The sequence below is a fragment of the Hyposmocoma kahamanoa genome, unplaced genomic scaffold, assembly GCF_003589595.1.
Source record: "Hyposmocoma kahamanoa isolate Upper Pololo Valley unplaced genomic scaffold, ASM358959v1 190, whole genome shotgun sequence".
Lineage (NCBI taxonomy): Eukaryota > Metazoa > Arthropoda > Insecta > Lepidoptera > Cosmopterigidae > Hyposmocoma > Hyposmocoma kahamanoa.
The window spans coordinates 1,678,201-1,699,159 of NW_020653718.1; the positions used below are offsets into that span (position 1 = coordinate 1,678,201).

General features: G+C 36.9%; 1 protein-coding gene across 2 annotated transcripts in view; it reads left to right on the forward strand.

Annotated features, from left to right (window-relative positions):
• LOC113226353 (ATP-binding cassette sub-family G member 1-like) overlaps window positions 1–20,959 on the forward strand; it is a 220,852-nt gene that overhangs the window by 146,987 nt on the left and 52,906 nt on the right. For both annotated transcript variants that reach the window (XM_026458941.1, XM_026458942.1), the window contains exons 3-4: window positions 801–990; window positions 6,743–6,888. In XM_026458941.1, coding sequence (XP_026314726.1) covers window positions 801–990; window positions 6,743–6,888 — 336 coding nt within the window. The remainder of the gene's footprint in view (window positions 1–800; window positions 991–6,742; window positions 6,889–20,959) is intronic.

Below are 20,959 nucleotides of genomic sequence, written 5' to 3' on the forward strand. Positions count from 1 at the left end.
GGTGAAATTACAGGCACATGGGACTTGTCAACTTATGTCTCAGAATGTCGGGCGTAGTAGCAATGCCCATAAGATCTTTGCGATTTAAGGCTCTGATTCGTTTACCACCAGGCGCATTACTTGTTCGTTTCGTTACTCGTCTACTTAATATCAAAAACACATAAATTTAACAATTTAATTTTCTTTTATATCTGTATTTCACTTGTCTTTATTAATTTTTCTTATATATATTGTACACTTACAATATATAATTTGAATTAAATCACTAATATTTTTAATTTATTTTTTAAACATTATACTTATATTATCTTCCTATTTATTTGGTTTCTATTCTAATTATTATTATATGTTTAAATATAACTAAATGGAAAAATGACGTCAGCGAGCTGATTATCGTATCCGCGATTACCTCTAGGTTATGGCTGAAAATCAGCGGTTTGCTCTTGAGTAAACACCGACGCTGAGCTATGACCTTTTTGCACCGCTGCAGCACACGTACATAACTGGGTGTCTAGCAGTGCTGCGACTCTGCTATTTTTGTTTATTTTTTGTTTTGTTTGTGTTTTTGTGTTTTTTTTATTATTTTTTTGCTGTTATGTACGTGTGAATGTAGTAACAAATAAACGTTTTATCTATCTATCTATCTATAAATTGTTTTTATCAGAAAAATCTTGAACATTTTTCAACTCATTCTTATCCGAATTTTGAATTTGCTTCTTGTGCCTTTCCTTCCGAGGGCTGATTAATATTGTTACGCCGTGCGCTTTCTGTGTTACAAATGGTGTTATTTTTCATCGCAGGTCAAACGGTGTCAACGGACGCATTCTGGTGAATGGTCAAACACGCGATATGCGCGTCTTCAAGAAGCTGAGCAGCTACATCATGCAGGACGACCTTGTGCAGCCCAGACTCACCGTCGGCGAGTCCATGGCGATCGCTGCTGATTTAAAGCTTGGAAACGAGCTGGGTAAAGCAGAGAAGGAACTCATTGTAAGGCTGGCTTTATTTCAGAATTATTTTTTTTTACAAACGAAGGTAAAGCCATTTAAATAATGTACATAGTGTACTTTACGTGTTCTATTTAGTTCAGTTGATATAAAAAAAAACATTGGTATATTATACCTATTATATATATATATATATATATATATATATATAGTACCTCTTGAATACAGCGGTTTTCTTGTACAGTTTCAAGTTAAGTTTGTATTTTTTTTTCTATCGTGAAAATATTTAGGAATCGTGTTTTCGAAATCGTGTTTAGGAATTGTTTTGTGAAATCAGTGTACTATATCCTCAATTTTATTATATATTTTTTCAAAAATGACACTTTCACTGTTATGCGAAATCAACCAAAGTCATTTGAGCTTGTATAGACTCTTAATTTTATTACACATTCGTGAAAAACAAACCGTTAATGTAACGAATACAATTTTATGCATAAGCAGGCAATTAGAGTGCTAACGAGATGGTAAAACGGTAATTGCATGCTAATCACGAAACTAAATGAAATTTCATTCAATTATTGGCGAAATTGGTAACAATGTAACGTAAAATATAAATTATTATACCTAGTACTAATTACTGAACAAAGTTAAGACACATTTATAAAAAACACGGTACAATCACTGTATTCAGAAACAGTTGAAATCTAGTCATTACTCTAGCGAATTTGGTTATTGTATTTTACTAGGTACTATGTAGTAAATATTTGAACCGAAAAATATAAATACCGAAAGTAATCAATAGACAATCTTCATGTTTTCTCTAGCATTAAACATAAAATGTTGGTCACAATCTATTCATAGTAGAGCTCCTTGTGAAAGAGTTCGTCCAGGGAAGTCCTGCTACCTTACCTATTTCCACCGTCAAGCAGTATTGTGACCATTACCGCGTTCCGGCTTGGAAGGGTAAGGGTGAAATTACGTAAAGTAAGGCACGTGGAACTTATGTCTCAGGGTGACGTGAACAAGTTATGAGCCTGGTAGTAAACGACACGTCTGTCTACAGCAGTTGTAGTGCCACTTAAATTTTAAATCGCAATCTGAGGAGCATTGCCACGTCACTTTACAGGCACATGGCACATGGGATCTCAATGATGCAAGAATTAACAGAAAAACAAATACACAAAGTTAACAAAATGCAAATCTCTCTGTTTTACCCATTGACCTACAAATAAATGGACGACGGGTCTAATACACAAACCGCGAAAAAAATGTCCCAAGTCAACCTATTTAAACGTAGTGACATGTAAAGGAATATGAAAAAGCTAAAACGTTGAATTTAAATTGTAATGTCATCGCAGTACTGTCTAATTTTGCTTGCTTCGCTGTCAGTCGAACAAACGAAGACTAAAGCGTGAATGACGCTCTGTATACGATTTTAACGTCCTATAAGTTCGGACACTTTTTAGCGCGGACCCGACGTCCATATAATTGTAAGTCAATGGTTTTACCCTTTGATTTTGTGTCACCCTTAGATATAAGTTGACAAGTTCCATATGTCTGTAGTTTTACCAGCACCTTACCTTTCAAAACGCAGTAATGCTGATATTAATGCTTGACGTCAGAAATAGATAAGATGGCAGTACTTCCTTGGACGAGCTCTTTCACAAGCTCTACTGCTACGAAACTCTATTCTGCGTTTTTGAATTTGATGCTGTTGGGCTTTTTTGAGTTTACCAATAACATGGACATTATTTGCCACGTCTCTTGAAACTTATGCCATCAGTCAGTACCATTGATTTTGTTCATAATTGGCGTTTATTTATCACACTCTAGTACCATGCCACAAGGGATTACTGCCCGGGCTTACCATTGCACAATATCAAATTATAAATTTGTAATTTCATAGATTTCTCATAGATGTAAAAAGTCGTTTGAAAACCAAATACAAAGATCCGACAACAAGCGCATAGAAAACTAGGCGACATCTGTTCGAATCCGTCGGATCGAAATAATTTATTCTAAGTTTACAAAAAATAATTGAATATTATAAAAAATGTATATACATTTGTAATTTCATTAAAACTGTATGAAATTTTTATGTTCAGCCAAATTGGGTGTAACACTCGTATTTAGGTTAATAGTATTCATGGGACAAATCTGTGACAGTTGTACCATGTTGCAAATGGTCCGGAAGGGTTATAATATAATTAAAGTACGTTCATTCGATATTTTGAATGTGTTGAGCCGAAAGCGTCGGTGAGTATTATTAATTATTGCATACACACATGTCACTCGGGCTGCGAGTAGTCTGTATCACAGAACAATATATACAGTAGAAGTGGTTAGTTAACGTCAGACGCGTGCCAGCTATAGGTCTCGAAAGACCTACCTGAGCTCAGTACGCCATTTTCGCTTTGTATGGTATGGTTGTGTCATTCTTTCGTGCAAATTCACTAAAATCCTAGAAAAAGTCTTTTTAATACAGTTGCTCAAAACGTGGTATTTTTCGCACTACAAATCGTGCGGAAAGTTGGATTTCTCGCACTAGTGCTTTTTACTTTTCCAGTTTTTTTTTAATTTACTGTTGTTTCAAATCTTAAGCACAGAACTAAAGAAAATGTATATTTATTTAATATTTATGTGCTTTGTGACGTAAGTCATTCGTCATTAAAACTTATATTTATTTACAAATACTATATAATGAACGTATCGAGTGGAGGTCCACAGTCTCTGCCTACCCCTGAATGGGTGACAGGCGAGATTTTTATGTATATATTTGTTCTATGTATTACAGATAAATTGTATCTCACTACCGTGCACGGATTCCTAAAGAATTTTAAACAAAAGTACCAGGACTTCATAATAAGAAAAGTGGTTACAGACCGATATTACAGAAAATAAACAAAAACAGCACGTTAGAACTAGATTTCCATAGACTTTTAAATAATGGTTGCAGTGGTTGTACTACATTATTTTAATTTACTAGCAGAAAATGAGTTTTTTTTTAAATACTGTTTTATTTTACTTTCAATGTAGTTTTTTCGCAAATGTATTAAAAAACGTCGTTTGATACACGTGCGGATTTGTCATTTTCACTTGTCTCGCGTCTTGACCCTCGCCTCTGGCTCGGGCCAAGAAGCCTCGAGACTCGTGAATAATGACTAACTTTCCGCACTTATATCAAAAATAACTATATTGTGCTGGTTTGGAGTGCAAAAATGACAGGAGCATCAAAAATATTACCCGTGGTGATATTTCATATCATCGGAAAGACTTATTTTACTAAATTTTAAATTTTCTGTTTATCGAAATAATTATTTGTTACAAGAAACGAAAGCAAATCTTATGCACCTGCAACATGGTCACTTCTTATTTGGAGAACTAAATTAATAACTCCAATTCGTCGTCGTTCAGGAATGAACCGCTAGATGGCAGCACATTGATTGAAATTTCAATATAATATCAAAACGTCGTAACTTGTAATAATAGCTATTGACGGTATTGAACTTTCAACGATATGCCAACAGGGTAAAGTTTAAATTATATTAACAATCCAGAATTCGTTATTTTCTTTTAAATTTGAAACTTCGACAAATCAATATCAGGATTTTGAAGTGTTTCAAATTAGAAATGTGTGAGTTTTGGCGACGATTCTGACGACGACAACATGTAGGACCTATATTATAGGTGAAACAAAATGATTTTTTTTCTTTCTTAAATTTATTTGGTTTACCAACAACCATTTACATTGCACATGTGTATATACATTTGTACATTAATTTGTAGTTATAAATTTAAAACTACACTGAAGCAGCGATATGTAATCAAAAAATAATTGCGTTCGTTTGATGCCTTGCTGTATCGTTATTATTTTACTAAGGCTTTAGTTATTAAATTAATGCATAAGATATTTAAGAATTCACCCTATAAATCGCACACTTTATAAACACTATTACCTGTAGTTTCCTCGATAGAAAAAAATTAGAAGTTATCTCTAAAAAACAAAATAAATCGGCGTAAATACCTCACGGAATCTTTTCTATAACGTATACTCAGTACATTCAGTACCTACCTACACTCTGGTATTCGGAAAGTGTGTACACACTTGACTTAAAGTTTATAATATTATGTTATCGTGATAAAAGTTCGCTTACATTCAATGGAATGTAAGTACGAGATATGTTCAATTATTATTAACCAATTTAAAAGAAGACATTTTCACCTCACTAGCTCGGAAAGGCTTTCTTTCTCATTAGAAATCTCCACTTAAAAGCATTTTTACGTTAGCGTGGAAACGGTTTTTGAAATTGGTGCACGATGGACTGTGGTGCACCTAACTTTTTCTTTCGATGAAAAAAAAACATAAGTAATCACACATACACATTCGGCTATAATATAATATATCCGTTGGTATATTTTATTCATATTATTGTTGGCACTAAATTCAACGGTAGCTAAGTTTGTTTAATAAAACTGATTTCTTATAGTTCAACTGTTTTTCTTTCATCTACCATTTTCCTCGCTATAGTGAGGTGAAAAGTTGTGTGTTGTCGCTAGGCAGCAAAGTTGTTTGAGTTTGTTTGAGAGACTCGCGTAAAACAATAACTGTGCAACATTACATAACAAATAACTATTGTTGTTCTATTACAGAATACATAAAACGAAGCAATAATAAAATCTTCTTCTCGTCTGACGCACGTAAATAATACAGTAGCACAATATAATAAACGCTCATTCTATGTAATTCTCAAGCCAGCATTAGCGGGTTAAGCTAATTGACATCACGCGGCAAGGCCAGTCGGTTCCGAGATACATGTAACCAGGTCAAGATCAGCCCTTTGCATTTGATTGTATTTAATTAGGACATTTTTTCGACAGAATATGTAAATTATTATTAATTTAAGCATGCGCAGACGGTACTGTAGGGTTTCAGTTGTTCGTCGTTGACAGTCCTCTAGTAAAAAGTTCGTCCAGGCAACTACTGTCACCTTATATATTTCTGCCGCCGTAATATGTTCATTACTGTGTCCCGGTTTTAAAGAGTAAGGGTACTGGTGAAATTACAGGCATAATTATAGGATTTAAAGTTCTGAGAGGTACTGCAATTGTTATGAAAAGGCGTATCGCTTACCACGCTTAGGTTGCTTTTGTGTTCCCGAATGCAAACAAATAAAAATGTTTTAAGATTTGAACAAAATCCTCGTGCAAGAAATTTTTAATATCCTTGTATTACATAGGTTCCCAAAATTTTTTGGCATACCGCCCACTCAGGCAATATAAAAAAATTGCAACGCCCACCAATACAAAAAATAATTTAAAACACGTATTTGTTATATTAACTTAACACAAAAAAAATCACAAAAAATGCGTATATGTTTTTTTCAAATGTGGTAGAGCATCAACGGGCGTTGATGCTCTACCACATTTGAAAAAATTTGGGGAAACTATGTTGTAGTAGAACCGAATTGACTTTTCTTACGTTCAAAGGTGAATGTAAGCAAATTGTTTGAGTACACGTTTAAGAATAATTTAATATTTTAAAGGAAGTTAAAAAGTCCATTTTCAATTTAAGAAAAAAGAACACAATTAATCTTTGTCGTATGTTGACGGGACAATGGCGCTGAAATACGTATTCCCGGAAAACCCCGAATCTGTCATCTACAAAATTTAGTATAATATAATAATATAAAATAACATCTTGGTGGGGATTTTTTCCACAAATCCCCACTGCGTAGCAAGTACTACTTTAGTGGGGATTTGTGGAATAAATTTTAATAAAATGTTTGTCTTTTCAGGTAGAAGAGATTCTCCAAACGCTCGGGCTGCTGGAGCATAAAAACACGAGAACGGAGCGCCTCTCCGGTGGTCAATCCAAGCGGCTCTCAGTCGCTCTCGAGCTGGTCAGCAACCCGCCAGTCATCTTCCTTGACGAACCCACAACGTGAGTGTTTTTAACTTAACTACTAGATGACGTAGAAATACTAATTTTACCCTTTGCCATTGTTCTTTAAATGGAACCAATACTGAGGTACCCTCTTTCCAAAGAAAAAAGAATCATTAAAATCGGTTCACAAATGCCGTTGTCGGAATGAAAAATATAAGTTATGGCGTAATTCGCGTAATAACAAAAAAGAATACAATCGAATTGAGAACCTCCTCCTTTTTTTGACGTCGGTTAAAAAAAGTCATTTTTAGTTGCAGTAGAGCTCTTTGTGAAAGAGTACCTATTTCTGCCGCCAAGCAGTAATGTCAGCATTGCTGTGCTCCAATTTTGAAGGGTAAGGGTGCTGGTGAAATTACAGGCACATGGGACTTGTCAACTTATGTCTCAGGGTGACGGGCGCAGTGGTAATGCCACTCAGATCGTTGCAATTTAAAGCTCTGAGTGCAACTGTAATTGTTATGCACAGACTTGTAGCTTACCATCAGGCGGACGACTTGTTCGTCACGTCACTTGGTGTTATTAAAAAAAAGTCATAATATTCAATAAATCAAATATTGCAATTCCTTACGCAACTTACTTCCCGCTGCTTACATATCGTCCTAACCCAAGGCAGCTACAAGTCAACAGCAATCTCTAAATTTAAAAATGTTTCTTTATGTGTACAACATACGTACACTAAAGAAATTCCTTCAGCTAAAGAAATCATCTCGAGCTATGAAACCGGCCATTTTTATTACAACCGCTGAAAAAAAACAATTACGACACCGGCCATAATATCCTTGGGGATTATCCTACATATAACAGAGGGAAAATATCGCCTTAGGACTTAGGGTGGGGCGTGAGTTACGTAATGATAATATTTATGTAAATTTAAGAATTGGCACGCCTTGGTGGAATAAGGCTACATCTCCAAAGTGACCACTTTTCAGGAAAGAGATTTAAAGATTCTACAAACAAACTTATTCGACAACACGATGTCATTGGTGACTCTATCCGTCCACAACTCATTATATAAATTCTAGGGTCAGCGAACTAAAATACATAAGTCAAAAATGCTTCATTTTTTAATATATAATTCTATATTTTTTGTGTTGTTTATAATGTTGGAAGATGTGAAGAGAATGATAAATTTGACAAAGACGCCATTAGAATTTAAGTTACAAATCAAAGAAATAATAAAAATTATTTGACCTATGTGCTTCAGTCGGTAAATGTATTAATTTAAATGAATGATGTTGGTTATTGTCTTATGTGCTTTAGTCCACGGACCCTAGAATTGTAAATTTATACATTCTACTATGCACGCAATACAATACAACTACTTGCAAAAAGAACAAAATACAGACAGACAAACAAAAAGACAATGCTCAAACCGAAACAAACATTTTTTTTGCATTATTACGCATCAAGTACAAAATTTAACAAAAAATCTATATTATTGATATCTTCTACTATACCATAAAGCAGTTTCCCCTAAGAAGAACGAGTAATAAAAAGCACTAAACAAAAAATCGAAACATCCGTACGAGTCACTTCCATGGATTTTTCATCCAAGTACGCAGAAGCTATAATATATGTTGTAGACTTTGTGTAAAGTAAATCTCGTAAAAAATCAATTAAATTTTGAATATCAATAAGGATGTTAATTTATAACCGTTATTATATTGGCCCTTAAATTAATTTATGACTTTATTTAGACGGCACACAGTTTATTTACGTTCGTCGTATTATTATAATGTATATTACTATTTTTCATTATAAAACTAATCTACTTAAAGTCGAAAGTATCTATGCTCGAAATAAACTTTTTCCTGTACTGATACGGTTCATTTTGCTTGGGTCAAGCGACAGGAACACTGGCTTTATATCGGATTTTATTTTTTTACAAAGGATATTAAAGCCATTTATAAAATGTATATCGTATATATATGTGTTCTATTTAGTTCAGATGATATAAAGAAATCATTAGTCTTTGTAAAGGTTTTCTTGTAAAATTTCGAGTTAAGTTTGCGTTATAAATTTTTATTGAATTGATATTCAATTATTTTTTTGAAATTACTCCACTAGTTTATTGTAATCATTAATAAAAAGATCGAACACTCAGAAAAATTCCTTCGATCCGGTCGGATTCGAACCGACGTCTTCTTGCATACCGTGCCAGACGCTATACCAACTAAGCCACAGAACGAACCAACGGACCCAACGAATTTTTCTATGTGCTTGCGTCGTGTCTTTGTATCGTTCTGTTGCAACTAGAAGATGGTCCGTGACATCAGATCGACATACAACTCCAATAGCGGGATCCCCCGACGTAACGTGCACTTAGTCCAGACAAGAATTTGCTGTAGTGGGTTTGTTGATAGTGGGAATTAAGTCTAGTTCGGCAAGTAAACACAGGTATTTACTGCTTGCTTACAGATGTGGACTGCCACTGTCAGAAAGGATGTTAATATTTATGTCGCCTGCAATGATAGTACACGGAGAGGGCTTGATAGAGTTGATGTTAGTTGCAAGTGAATTAAGAAATGCTGTGATATCCGTGAAAGAGGGAGAACGATAAATGGCAAACAGATTCGCATGATTTTTCAAGGAGATGTGTAAACAATTAGCACCTTCTAAGAGCGGTTCAGTAACTTCCGGTTCCCAGGTGTTACCAACATAAGCGACCACACCTCCTGCTTTGTTTATGTACCTATGAGTCCTAAAAGCTGAGAAGCCCTCCATTTGAGGTATTATAGAGTTTTCGTTAAGCCAAAATTCCGTAAGTATCAAAACATCAAATTCAATGTCCAGTCTTGCAAATGTCAACAACCAATCGACAAAATTGTGATGTATGCTTCTAATGTTCATAGTAAGCACTTTAAAGTTAAACTGATCAGTGAATAAAGATTTACATGATTCAGGCTGTTCGACTATATGGCAAGGTAAGTCAGACGAGTCGAGATCCCTCATGTAATCTAAATTAGCCATTATCATAAACTATTCGTGCATGGAGCTGAAAGATATTAGAGATGACTATTGCCATGTAAAGACCAGTAGTAAGTGCCTGAGTATGATTAAAGGTTATACGAGGGTAGTTACGAGAGGGGTTGTAATTGTAGTAGGTCCGGTACGTGTGGAGTAGAAGAAACTGTGTGTGCAAGCGAGTGTGTGTATCTACGGTAGTTGTGTAAGTTAATGAGATAGAATCTAAAACGTAACCAATTAAAATGATGTTAATGAACCATGGAATAAGAGATCCAGCAGTCCGCAGAAATGCTAGCCGCAAACTGAAAACTTTAGCTTCATCAACTGCTGTGACCTTTGCTTCCGGATTCATTTTCTCGGAGGATACGGTTGATGTCGGCGTTTGATCTAATGACCAAAGACTCGGAGCCCTTACCCCTGCCTTCACGCTTCTTGACGTAAATGATTCCACCGCTTGTCCAGCAGAATTTAAATCCTGCTTCTTTAACTTGTTTTCGGCAGTCGCGAAACAACAGCCGGTTTGCTCGAGTCAACCGTTCATTTACATAGATATTGGTTGTAGTGGCGCCTTCAAACCCAACATCCTTGGTGGTTAATCGTCGCACCTTAGCTGCTTTTAGAAATTGGTCACGGGGTACACGCCTCGTGAATCTCACAACCAAAGGGCGTGGTAGGGAATGATTAGTACTCCGACGTGGACCGACTCGCTGAACGCAATCAACATCAAAATCAGAAAGTTTCACGCCTATTAAGGAAGACATCGTTAAAATAATATGGTGAGGATTTTCATTTGGAGTTTCCATCACACCAGTGACTTTGCTCTCGTTTCTTAACATACTTTGTTCTTGGGAATTGAGTTTGTCGTTCATTACATCGACTATACAACGCAAGTCCTCTACTTCAGATGCTTTTTTCTCGGCTTCTATTAAACGGGTATCATAAGCGGACATTGCCATAGATAATTCATCTAATCTTGTTTCGCAGCGATTAAGGGCGGAGATGGCCATTTCAAATTCAGTCTTCATTGACGAAACTTCCGCTCTTAGTAGCCTAATTTCGCCTGTTAGTTCGTACAGGGGTGAGGCTTCTTGCTGCGACACTTCCAAGGGGCTGGCTGGTTTTAGTTTTCTGTAGGTGATGTTCTCTGACGTTCTCACCGGAGTTGCCGAGTTGTCGCCCCCTTTCCTCATAGAACTACGACAGTCTGGAAAAACCCATGAGTCATTAGTGGGGCCTCCCAGACCAACACAGGGATAGTGAAAGTTCTTGCCACATACATTTACTTTTGCAGCCGGCGCACAACAGACTCTGCTTAGACTTCATCATTGCTTGTACTTCTGTTACAACAAACCAGTGGCGCTCCAATGATGCTTGTTTTGACAGAATAGATCTCACGGTAACGGTCAACGCGACGTTGAGTGTAAGTACCTGACAACTACGGTTGTCTGCGTGAAACGGATTGTATTTGCGTGAACGCAGCCGTAAAATTAATTATCTATATTGGCAATACTACTTAATTGTCAGTTCTGTCTACGCCCACAGGTGTCACACGTCCAATCAGCTGAGCACTATAATGGGGTTATCTGTGATCTTAGCGAAAATTTTTTTTTTTGTTTCGTTTTTTTTCTTTCAACTGTGACATTGGCAAAATCATCAGTTCTCATATTGATGGAGCCATAAAAATAAAAAGTGAAGTTATTTGTTGTGCTTATTTATTTATTTATTTATTGAAGGAAACCAACGGCGTATACAAAGAAAAATGTGTACAGAATGCTTAAACTAAAAGTAAGGCTAATAACAGGTTTTCCCTAGTTTGAAACATACCGTGGAAACAATGTAATTCAGTAACTTACGAGCATGTATAGTAGAACCTTAAGTATTTGACTGAATTAAGTTTAGATCTTAAGTACTTTAATAATTAACCTTAAGTATTTTAAGTTGCGAAAATCATAATAGAAAAATAAGTTATAAATTAGATACATTAAATACATTACATATGTACAACTCGTAGCTATCATAAAGAAAACAGAAAATGACCCATTGAGCATACTCTCATTATTAATGCCATATACAGACTCTCACTATGTAAAGATATTTCCTTATAATTGCTGATGGAATATGGAATTCAAATTGTGTTAATTAACAGTATTTTTTCATCGTACCTTAACGAAATTGAGTTGTAAATACTGGGTCTCCAATTGTGAAAACAGTAGTTCTTCTCGATCAAGTCACTCACACTATGAAACTGATGTAATCGTGGGTAAACACTAAGATTTTCGTAATAAATCTTGGAAAATTTTTGCAGCGAGTTGTTAACAATAAGGATCACGTTCCGTTCTCATTTACAGTGCGATATGATAATTTAGTTAACACTTCGATGTGATATGATAATTTAGTTAACATTTCGATGTGTTCACTAAATTACCATATAAGCTGTTAAAGAAAATTGCTTTGTATCGAATCATAGGGCCTAGGACTGGCACTCCAATACTTCCACCGGGTGGGATACTTGGATGAAAGTTCATAGAATCGTCGTTCGTGGTCGTCTGCTGCCACTTCCACCGGGTGGGACGGTGAGCTAACATCGAGGATGAGCGCGATTACGCCTCCTATGTCGATCATACAACTACGTAATAAAAGCCGTTTCGCATTTGGAGATCCATGCGTCTTTCTTTACCCTTTCTCGCTACGTACACCTTTTTTTCTTTTTTCTTTTTTTTTCTTATTACGTACACCTTATTACGGTACAAAATTAGGTATTTTTCTGGATTTAGAAAGTATATCTTATCGTTTACATTAGAACATTCTTTTGACAGTATCTTTAGATGTATCGTATATTTTTATAAGACCGTTGTTTAATAATAAATACCTAAACCATTTCATCTTACAAAACAGTTTATCTCGCTTCTTCTGTGATGACTCGCCTTAAGTGAAACCACTCGTCATTAAATATGTGGTGTGGAAATAATTGCTATGATTATTCACTATTCTGTGTTTTCCTACAAGCGTCAATTAAGGTAATTGAATAAAGCAATAAATCACTTATTGCTTTTATTGCCTACATTCTGAGTTATTAAGTCGAGAATGCCCGATAGCACTATAGCGAATCTATGAGACACTATGTCAGCTCTTTTGGTAACTTATGTTTTCTTAATTAACTGTTTTAATTTTTGTTTTGTTGTGCACTGTACTTAGGTCTGCAGGAAGAATAAATATTAGAAAAAAAAAATAGAAATAAGCATATTTTTTTGTTAAATGTAAATCGTGTGTGTCCTGCACAATAACATCTTATGATATCAAGTGACGGGATGACCATGCCGTGCGCCTGGTGGTAAGCGACACGCCTGTCCATAACAGTTGTACTGCCGCTCACAGTCAGAAATAGGTATGGTGGCAGTACATCTCTGGACGAAATCTTTCACTGGAGTAGCTCTTCTGCTACAAAATAATTAAATTACCAATGGTTGCACCAGCTGTCCTTATTAAATTTTATTACGAGCTAAAAGCAAGGCAGAATACTATGGGCGCTATTCTCGCATCAATCGCCCAAGCACAAAATTCAATAAAACATTTATTCTAGTCAGGTACGACAAGGGTATCACGCGAAAGGGGAATGTTCTAACATAATTTTCGAATAAACAACAATGATAAAACAGTTTCGTCCACTTTCCCCAACATGTTTTCTGATTACATTTACCGTAGTTAAGACGCTTCCCCGAGCAAATGACCTTGAGGATTCGGCTCTACAATCTTTCCTTGCATAATATGTAATTTGTTGGTATCTTTGGTCCCGGTTTCGATTCCCAGGCCGGGAGAAATATTTATATGGCCTACATTTATTTCTCTCGGTGTTTTTGTGGTTGTTTTTGGAGTTTGAGTGTATTTTGTGGTTGTTTAGCGCCCAGTTACGCGTGGCGAAAGTTTTCGTGCGGCCGCCTAGTTACCACGCCTGCATGTACATTAATGGCGAATCTGAATTCGATTTACACTAGGCAACAACATTTAAATTCCTCTGAATAATACAACCGCGCGCCATGTCACCATGTGTGTGTCCATGACACCCGCGACACAGAGTTTCTCTAGTGCGAGGCTATGAGTGTGAGACGGTGTGACCTCCTTACACCGTCATCTCACCTTTGTATCGCCTCTCTCCGCTTGTATCCTATCATTTTTTATTTTACATGTATTTAAATTTTAAATTTGAATTGTTCCATCTTCCTTCACTTTCTCATTTTGTTTTCGTACCACGGTCACTCCTAGCTCGACCGCCACAACAGTCGAAGATGTTCCAAATTCCATCGCGAAGAATCGCTACTTTTGGTTCTTTAGTACGTTTGTAATCATTTAATAAGCTAAATCATGTGTAATAATTTATAAGCCTACAGCCTTCGTGTACCTAAAATTACGTATCTGTAATTCAGTTACTTAGCCCATTTAGGGGTAAGTGCCTTAATAATAAAGTGTAGGAAGTGTTTTATACTGTTGTACCTGTTTTTTTACATTTGCCTTTTTATTGTCACAGCCCTTTCTTTAAACTTTACTTCTTTAATAAATTTTGTAGACGGGAAGTTTCCCGTTTCATTGCCGTGAACCTATTCACGGCTAGTTAGGGTTACAACCCTTTCAAGTGCGTTATTTATTTATTTATTTATTCTACGCCTTACTGTTGGGCATTGGGCATTAACGACTTCACCCGATTCTAAGGGTTGTGAAGCAGGTTACTTTCACGCGTGATTGCTCGTGTTCGTTTTTGTTACAATGGAAAGATCGTTCATGTAAAGCCTAAAATGGTGCGGGTTGGAGTGCGCAATTGCGCATGACTGATGAGAACAATCGCGCGGTCTATCACTTTTCCATAAATTGTGTGTCTGTTCTTCTTCTTGTCGTGTCGGCTCTGACGTTTATATTTGTGAGGACCAGTACTTAGCGACTAAGTTAGCATTATCAGTGACGTTGTACAGGTCCTCGCGTGTGCAGGTGTAGGAACACGCAGGACAGGACAAAAGATGCGCCATTGTCTGGGGAGAGACACCACACGGATAGGCGCTCTCCGAGCTGCAATCCCACCCGTGCATGCACTGTTTGCTTCGGCCAACTTGGGTCCGCAGCCTATTTAGGGACTGCCAAGTTTGCCAAGGTAGATTTTTTCTGCGCCCGTCACCCTGAGATAAGTTGACAAGTCCCATGTGCCTGTAATCTTACCATCATGCCCGGGAGGGTGTTCCGACAGCGGGATGAGTGACGTCGTGGGGTATCTTTCCTTCCAGAGACTTATTCGTGCCTGCTCAGTTTTCCCGACCACTGGCACGTGATGGTGTAATATGTGCCGCGGGTCTGTCTCTTTTTTAAGCGCTCCAGGAAGCTAGCCGCGTCTCTACGGATGTCCGGAGGGGCAACACCAGCCAACGGGCACAAAGTGTCTGTTTAAAGCCCGCTAATGTTTCTCTTCACCATTAGCGAGAGGTTTCAAATATACATGACGTCACAAGTCGTCTGATTTGAAAACAACCGTTAAAGAACGGTAGAAAGCTACTCACACCAATAAATCCATACACTTGTTATAATAAAGGTTGGGATACGATCGTACGTCAAAAGTGTTTTCATTACATGAAAGTCATAAAAATAAAACAAATTATGTTTATGTGAAATTTTATAACTGTACTACATAAGTATAAAAAGTTACCGACTACATGACCTGCAATAAAAACTTAATTTACAATTGTTAAAGTGACATCTTTTAAACGGCTGGTAGCTGTACAGCACCTTGTTGAGTGAAGAAATCTTTAGATAGATTTCTCACAGATGTCGCTACGGTAAAATAGTCGTTGCATCCATCGGTTAACCGCCGCCTTGCCAGGTCATCTATTTTGTAGGGGTTCGTCCCACTAAACGCCTTCCGGTTCGTGGTCTCCATTCGAGATAATTTCTGCTCCAACGGCCGTCAGTTCCGCGAGCTATGTGCCCTGCCCGCTGCCATTTCAACTTGCCATCCTTTGAGCTATGTCGGTGACTTCGGTTCTTCTGCGGATCTCCTCATTTCTGATTCGATCACGTAGAGAAATGTCGAGCATTGCTCGCTCTGTAGCTCGTTGGGTGATTTTAAGCTTTTTTACGAGGTCCATAGTAAGTGACCACGTCTCAGAGCCGTAGGTCATCGCTGTAAGCACATGGAAAAATTTGTCATGTCCGTTGGTTCATTCCGTGGCGTCGAGACGAGACGTTTTGGTTCATTCATATTTGAAAGATTCGAAATTCATAATTGAGATGCGAAACGATACAACATTCTCGAATGTACTTCCACCCTTGTAACACCACACTTGTAAATAAGCTACTTATAACAATTTAATACTGCACTAGTTTGTTATAATTATTAAGAGGGAGCAGAGGAAAAATTCCTAACCTTCGATTTGATTTTAGAGTGGTATATCCACTTTAAAGTTAAAAATAAAATATTGTATGAGTAACTACACGATATATTCAAGCATAGACATTAATCAGAAACATAAAACAATAAAGTTTCCTCGATAGATTAAAATCACGAAATGACCTCTAATTTTCATATTTTTCGATTTATCCTCGAAATGCTACAGGTTATTAAGACAAAAATTAGATAATTAATTATATTTATGCATGATCGACAACTGTCACTACGGATTTTTTTTTAATCCCTTTAGTTTTAGAGTTATTCTGCTAAAACGAATTTGGTACTTTTAATGCGCAAAATTCAACATATGTTGCATGACACGCGAATTTCAGGCATATATTTGTTTCACAAATTTGGGCGGAGCCAACGTCAAAACTTTTTTGGCATGAGAGCTCTTATACAAAGATCGCAAACTTACAAAAAATTCACATCGATCCGGCTAAATTCGAACCAACGTCTCCTAGCAAACCGTACCAGACGCTATGCCAACTAAGCGTAAGCCGGAAGCGGAAGCCGGCCTTTTTTTAATAATAATAACAAACTATATTAGTAATTTCACAAAAAAATTGAACATCATGGTGGTGAAAAATCCTGACATTCAATAAATACTTAATTAAATTCATCGACTAATTTTGTTAAAATCTTTAAACCTCTTTCTTTTTTTAAATCTTTAGTAGCAGTAGAGCTCCATGTGAAAGAATTCGTCCAGTTTAGTACTGTCACCTTATCTATTTCTGCTGCCAAGCAGTAATGTCAGCATTGCAAATGTATAAATAAATAAAATAAAATAAATAAATAAATAATTGCTGTGTTCCGTTTTTGAAAGGTAAGGGTGCTGGTGAAATTACAGGCACATGGGACTTATCAACTTATGTCTCAGGGTGACTGGTGCAGTGATAGTGCCCCTCAGATCATAGCAATTTAAAGCTCTGAGTGGCATTATAACTGTTATGGACAGCTTACCATCAGGCGCACGACTTGTTCATCCCGATACTTGATGTTATAAAAAAATTAAAAAACTCTATCTTGTAAAGTTACAATTTTATCAATGTGTCCTTACGAAGTTGTCAGCATTATAACATTATTATACCTTTATTACCGCAAATCTCATATATTCTAAGTTCTATTCTGTAAGTGCTATGTTCAAAGATCATGTTTTTTATTATAGGTCGAGACGGTCATTCTTCCTGACGTTAATTAAATGTACAATGGATATTCTAGTAAAAATGTCACTGCGATTAAATAAGATATTTCTAGATGCGTTAAGAAAGATAAAAGTCGTCTGACATTGATCCGATGTTAATTGGAAGGTTGCCATATTAGAAAAAGGAGGTAGAATGCTTTATAAACATGTACTCATCGACAAGAAAGGGCTTGATGGCCACCAATTCAGCGTATACTCGCCAAGATTTACTCCTACAGCGCACCAGGGAAACATATCGCGAGTGCCATGGACACACGTAGGTAGACAATAACACATTACCCCTAACTCACGAGAGAAATAAATATAGGCCGTACAAATATTTCTTCCGGCCCGGGAATCGAACCCGGGACCTCTGCAAGACAGTCCAGAATGGTAACCGTTTGGCCACAGAGGCAATTGCAACGGCAAAATTAAATCAGAAAGCAGAATATGAGACCTCGGTCAGCCAGCCACAAGATTAGACGAAGAGGTCGGTTCGACCCTCTGTATGAAACTTGGGGAAACAAACTTTTGTAAATTAGTTCCGGTTTGGGCGTTCTGGTAATGACCCGGAGTTAATTTCTTGCAGACCAGGTAATTGACGTGGTTGTCTGGTAAATTATTGCCGTTATGCGAAGTGAATTCCGCTTTAATGCCAGACGGACTGACGATTTGCACTGTGGGCGAGGAGACCCTGGTTTCAATTTTTTTTTATGATACCATATGATAGGATGAACAAGTCTCTTACCACCAGGCGGTGGTAAGCGACACGTCTGTCTATAACAACTGCAGTGCCACTCAGAGCTTTAAACCGCGAAGATCAGAGGAGCACCGCCACTGCGCCCGTCTCCTTGAGACTCAAAGTTGACAAGAACCACGTGCCTGTAATTTCGCCAGCACTCTTACTCTGGCCCTTCAAAACCGTGTCACACTAATGCTCATATCACTATTTGGCAGCAGAAATAAGTAAGTTAGCAGTCAGACGAACTCTTTCACTAGCAACTCTACTGCTACTAAATTTGTTCGTAATTCAATTTAACTTGAGATACCTAGTCAGCTGTAGTGCTTTAAATCTTTTTTATGATACCAAGACACGGGACGAACAAGTCGTGCGGACGGTGGTAAGCGGCACTCCCGTCCATAACGTAATGCCACTCAAGAGCTTTAAAACGCAAAGATGTAAGGGGTACTGCCACTGCGATAAATGTACAATACAATATGTCCTATTTCCCCTCCTTATCGATATCGATAAATGTCAGACACTTTAATGCTTGCCATCATGGTCGAAAGTGTTGCCAGTCGCTATAAGGTTGCCCAGGGTGTGCTAAGGGATGTGTCCAACTCTCGTCCCCCTTTTCTATCTCCCCTCTGTCTCTTTCCCTGCTATCTTTTCCCATCATGTCCGTTCCTTTTTACGCATCTTACTTTCCGTGTGTGGATGTTTTAAATTCATTAATAGCACCACCTTCCACCTGACACACTTAGCTAAGAACGTACCGGTTATTGAAACAGCATCCGGAATTGAAATAAGCAACAATAAATAAAAGAAACGTGTGCAATCTGTAAACGAAATAGGTTTACAAATTAAATTATACAAAGAACCAATTACGTCTAATTGGGCGTAAGGTTTAATTATTGATCATAAAAATGGAGCGTGTTGCCGAAACATTCCAATAGAGACGTAGAGGGTTTGGGGTACTCTGATACAATTAGAAATACCTTTGAGCTACCTTACCCTTCTGATTAAAAGGGTCCTAAAAGTAATTCTCATTCAACCGTTGCTTTAGTATTTGGTCCAATAAAAGGTTTAAAAGTTAACTGAATTTGTTTAATTGATTGACCTATTTCGGTAAAAAGCGGTGACCTCAAGGAATCATCGACACCAAATTCGTTGACATTTTTCATTGTGTTTTTTGAAGGCTTTTTTTGTAATGTGAAATTACGGGACTAAGAAGTCGTGCGCCTGATGGTAAGCGACACGCAGATCCATAACATTTGCAATGCCACTTAGAACTTTAATTAGCAAAGATCTTTGAGACATTGCCACTGCGCTTGCCGCCCTGAGACTTATGTTGACAAGTCCCATGTGCCTTACATTACTGCTTGGCGACAGAATAGGTGGCAGTACTTCTTTGTTTCTCGAAAACTACAATTCGGAACTTTTAATATAGAATAACTGATATTTTTAGTTAGGTAGTACACTTATAATGGCCTTCAGTATTAGGTACCGTGACATAATAAAATCATCTTGTATACACATTGTATACACTTAATTTATTATTGTATTTCGTTTTGATACTTGGCGAACTTGGTGGCCCAACGGTTAGCACTGTCGGCACTGGATGAGGAAATCTTGGATTCGATTCGTGGTAGGACTAATTTCGAAAATGTGTTTCGAAAATTTATTGTATGTCAGAATGTTTTTATTTATTTAACACACATTTCAACAGCATCATCAAATACATACAGTATTCTAAAAACCATAACTGGTTTTACTCAATACTGGTGAGTTCATCTCTAACTAGATACAAAATTTCTACGTACTAAAAAATTAAGCTACACTAATAATTAATCTAAAACAATAAGGAAGTATTTGATTAAAGGCAGTTAAACCAATTAGTACATAAAAGCTCATCTATGGTCATGCCGTGCATTCCACAATTCGCCAAAACCGATCGGTCACCATTACGCCTCGCACGGGCCATTGTGCCATTATATGATTGACTATAATTCGTTAATAATATTATGTAATCATTTCGTCAATAATATTATATATAATGTAATTAATAGTATAATTAATTATAATCGACCGATTAATTATGCTATAACTTTGATAACAAATATTTTTAAGTACAAATTTAATGTTTTTTTCAGTTATGTTTCTTTTTTTATTTCCCTAAGTAAGTTATTTATAAAATAAGGTATTATATATGTAGAAGGCCTGACCGACCATATACACATTTACATGGTTTCACCGCTGAGATATTAATTGTTTTTTTTACGAAATTACTCCACTACTTTGTTATAATTATTAATATAAAGACTAAACACTTAAAAAAATATCCTTGGATCCGGCGGGATTCGAACCAGCGTCTCCTCGCAAACCGTGCCAGATGCTATGCCAATTCTGGGTGGTTTGGGTAATGAATTACATTTCTCTGGTACTCATAGTACAGGGAATATTGTAGTTTGAGATTTATTATTATTTTTTACCATTATTAAGTGAAGTTGTGCGGCTGGTGGTCAGCTACTGTCCATAACAGGTGCAGTGGCAATCAGAGCTTTAAATCGCAAAGATTTGAGGGGCACTGGCACCGCTCCCGTCACCCTGAGACAAAAATTGACAAGTCCTATGTGCCTGTAATTTCACCAGCACCCTTCAAAACTGGAACACAGTAATGCTAATATTACTGCTTGGCGGCAGAAATAGGTAAGGTGGCAGTACTTCCCTGGACGAAATCTGTCACTAGGAGCTCTACTGCTACTTGATATTA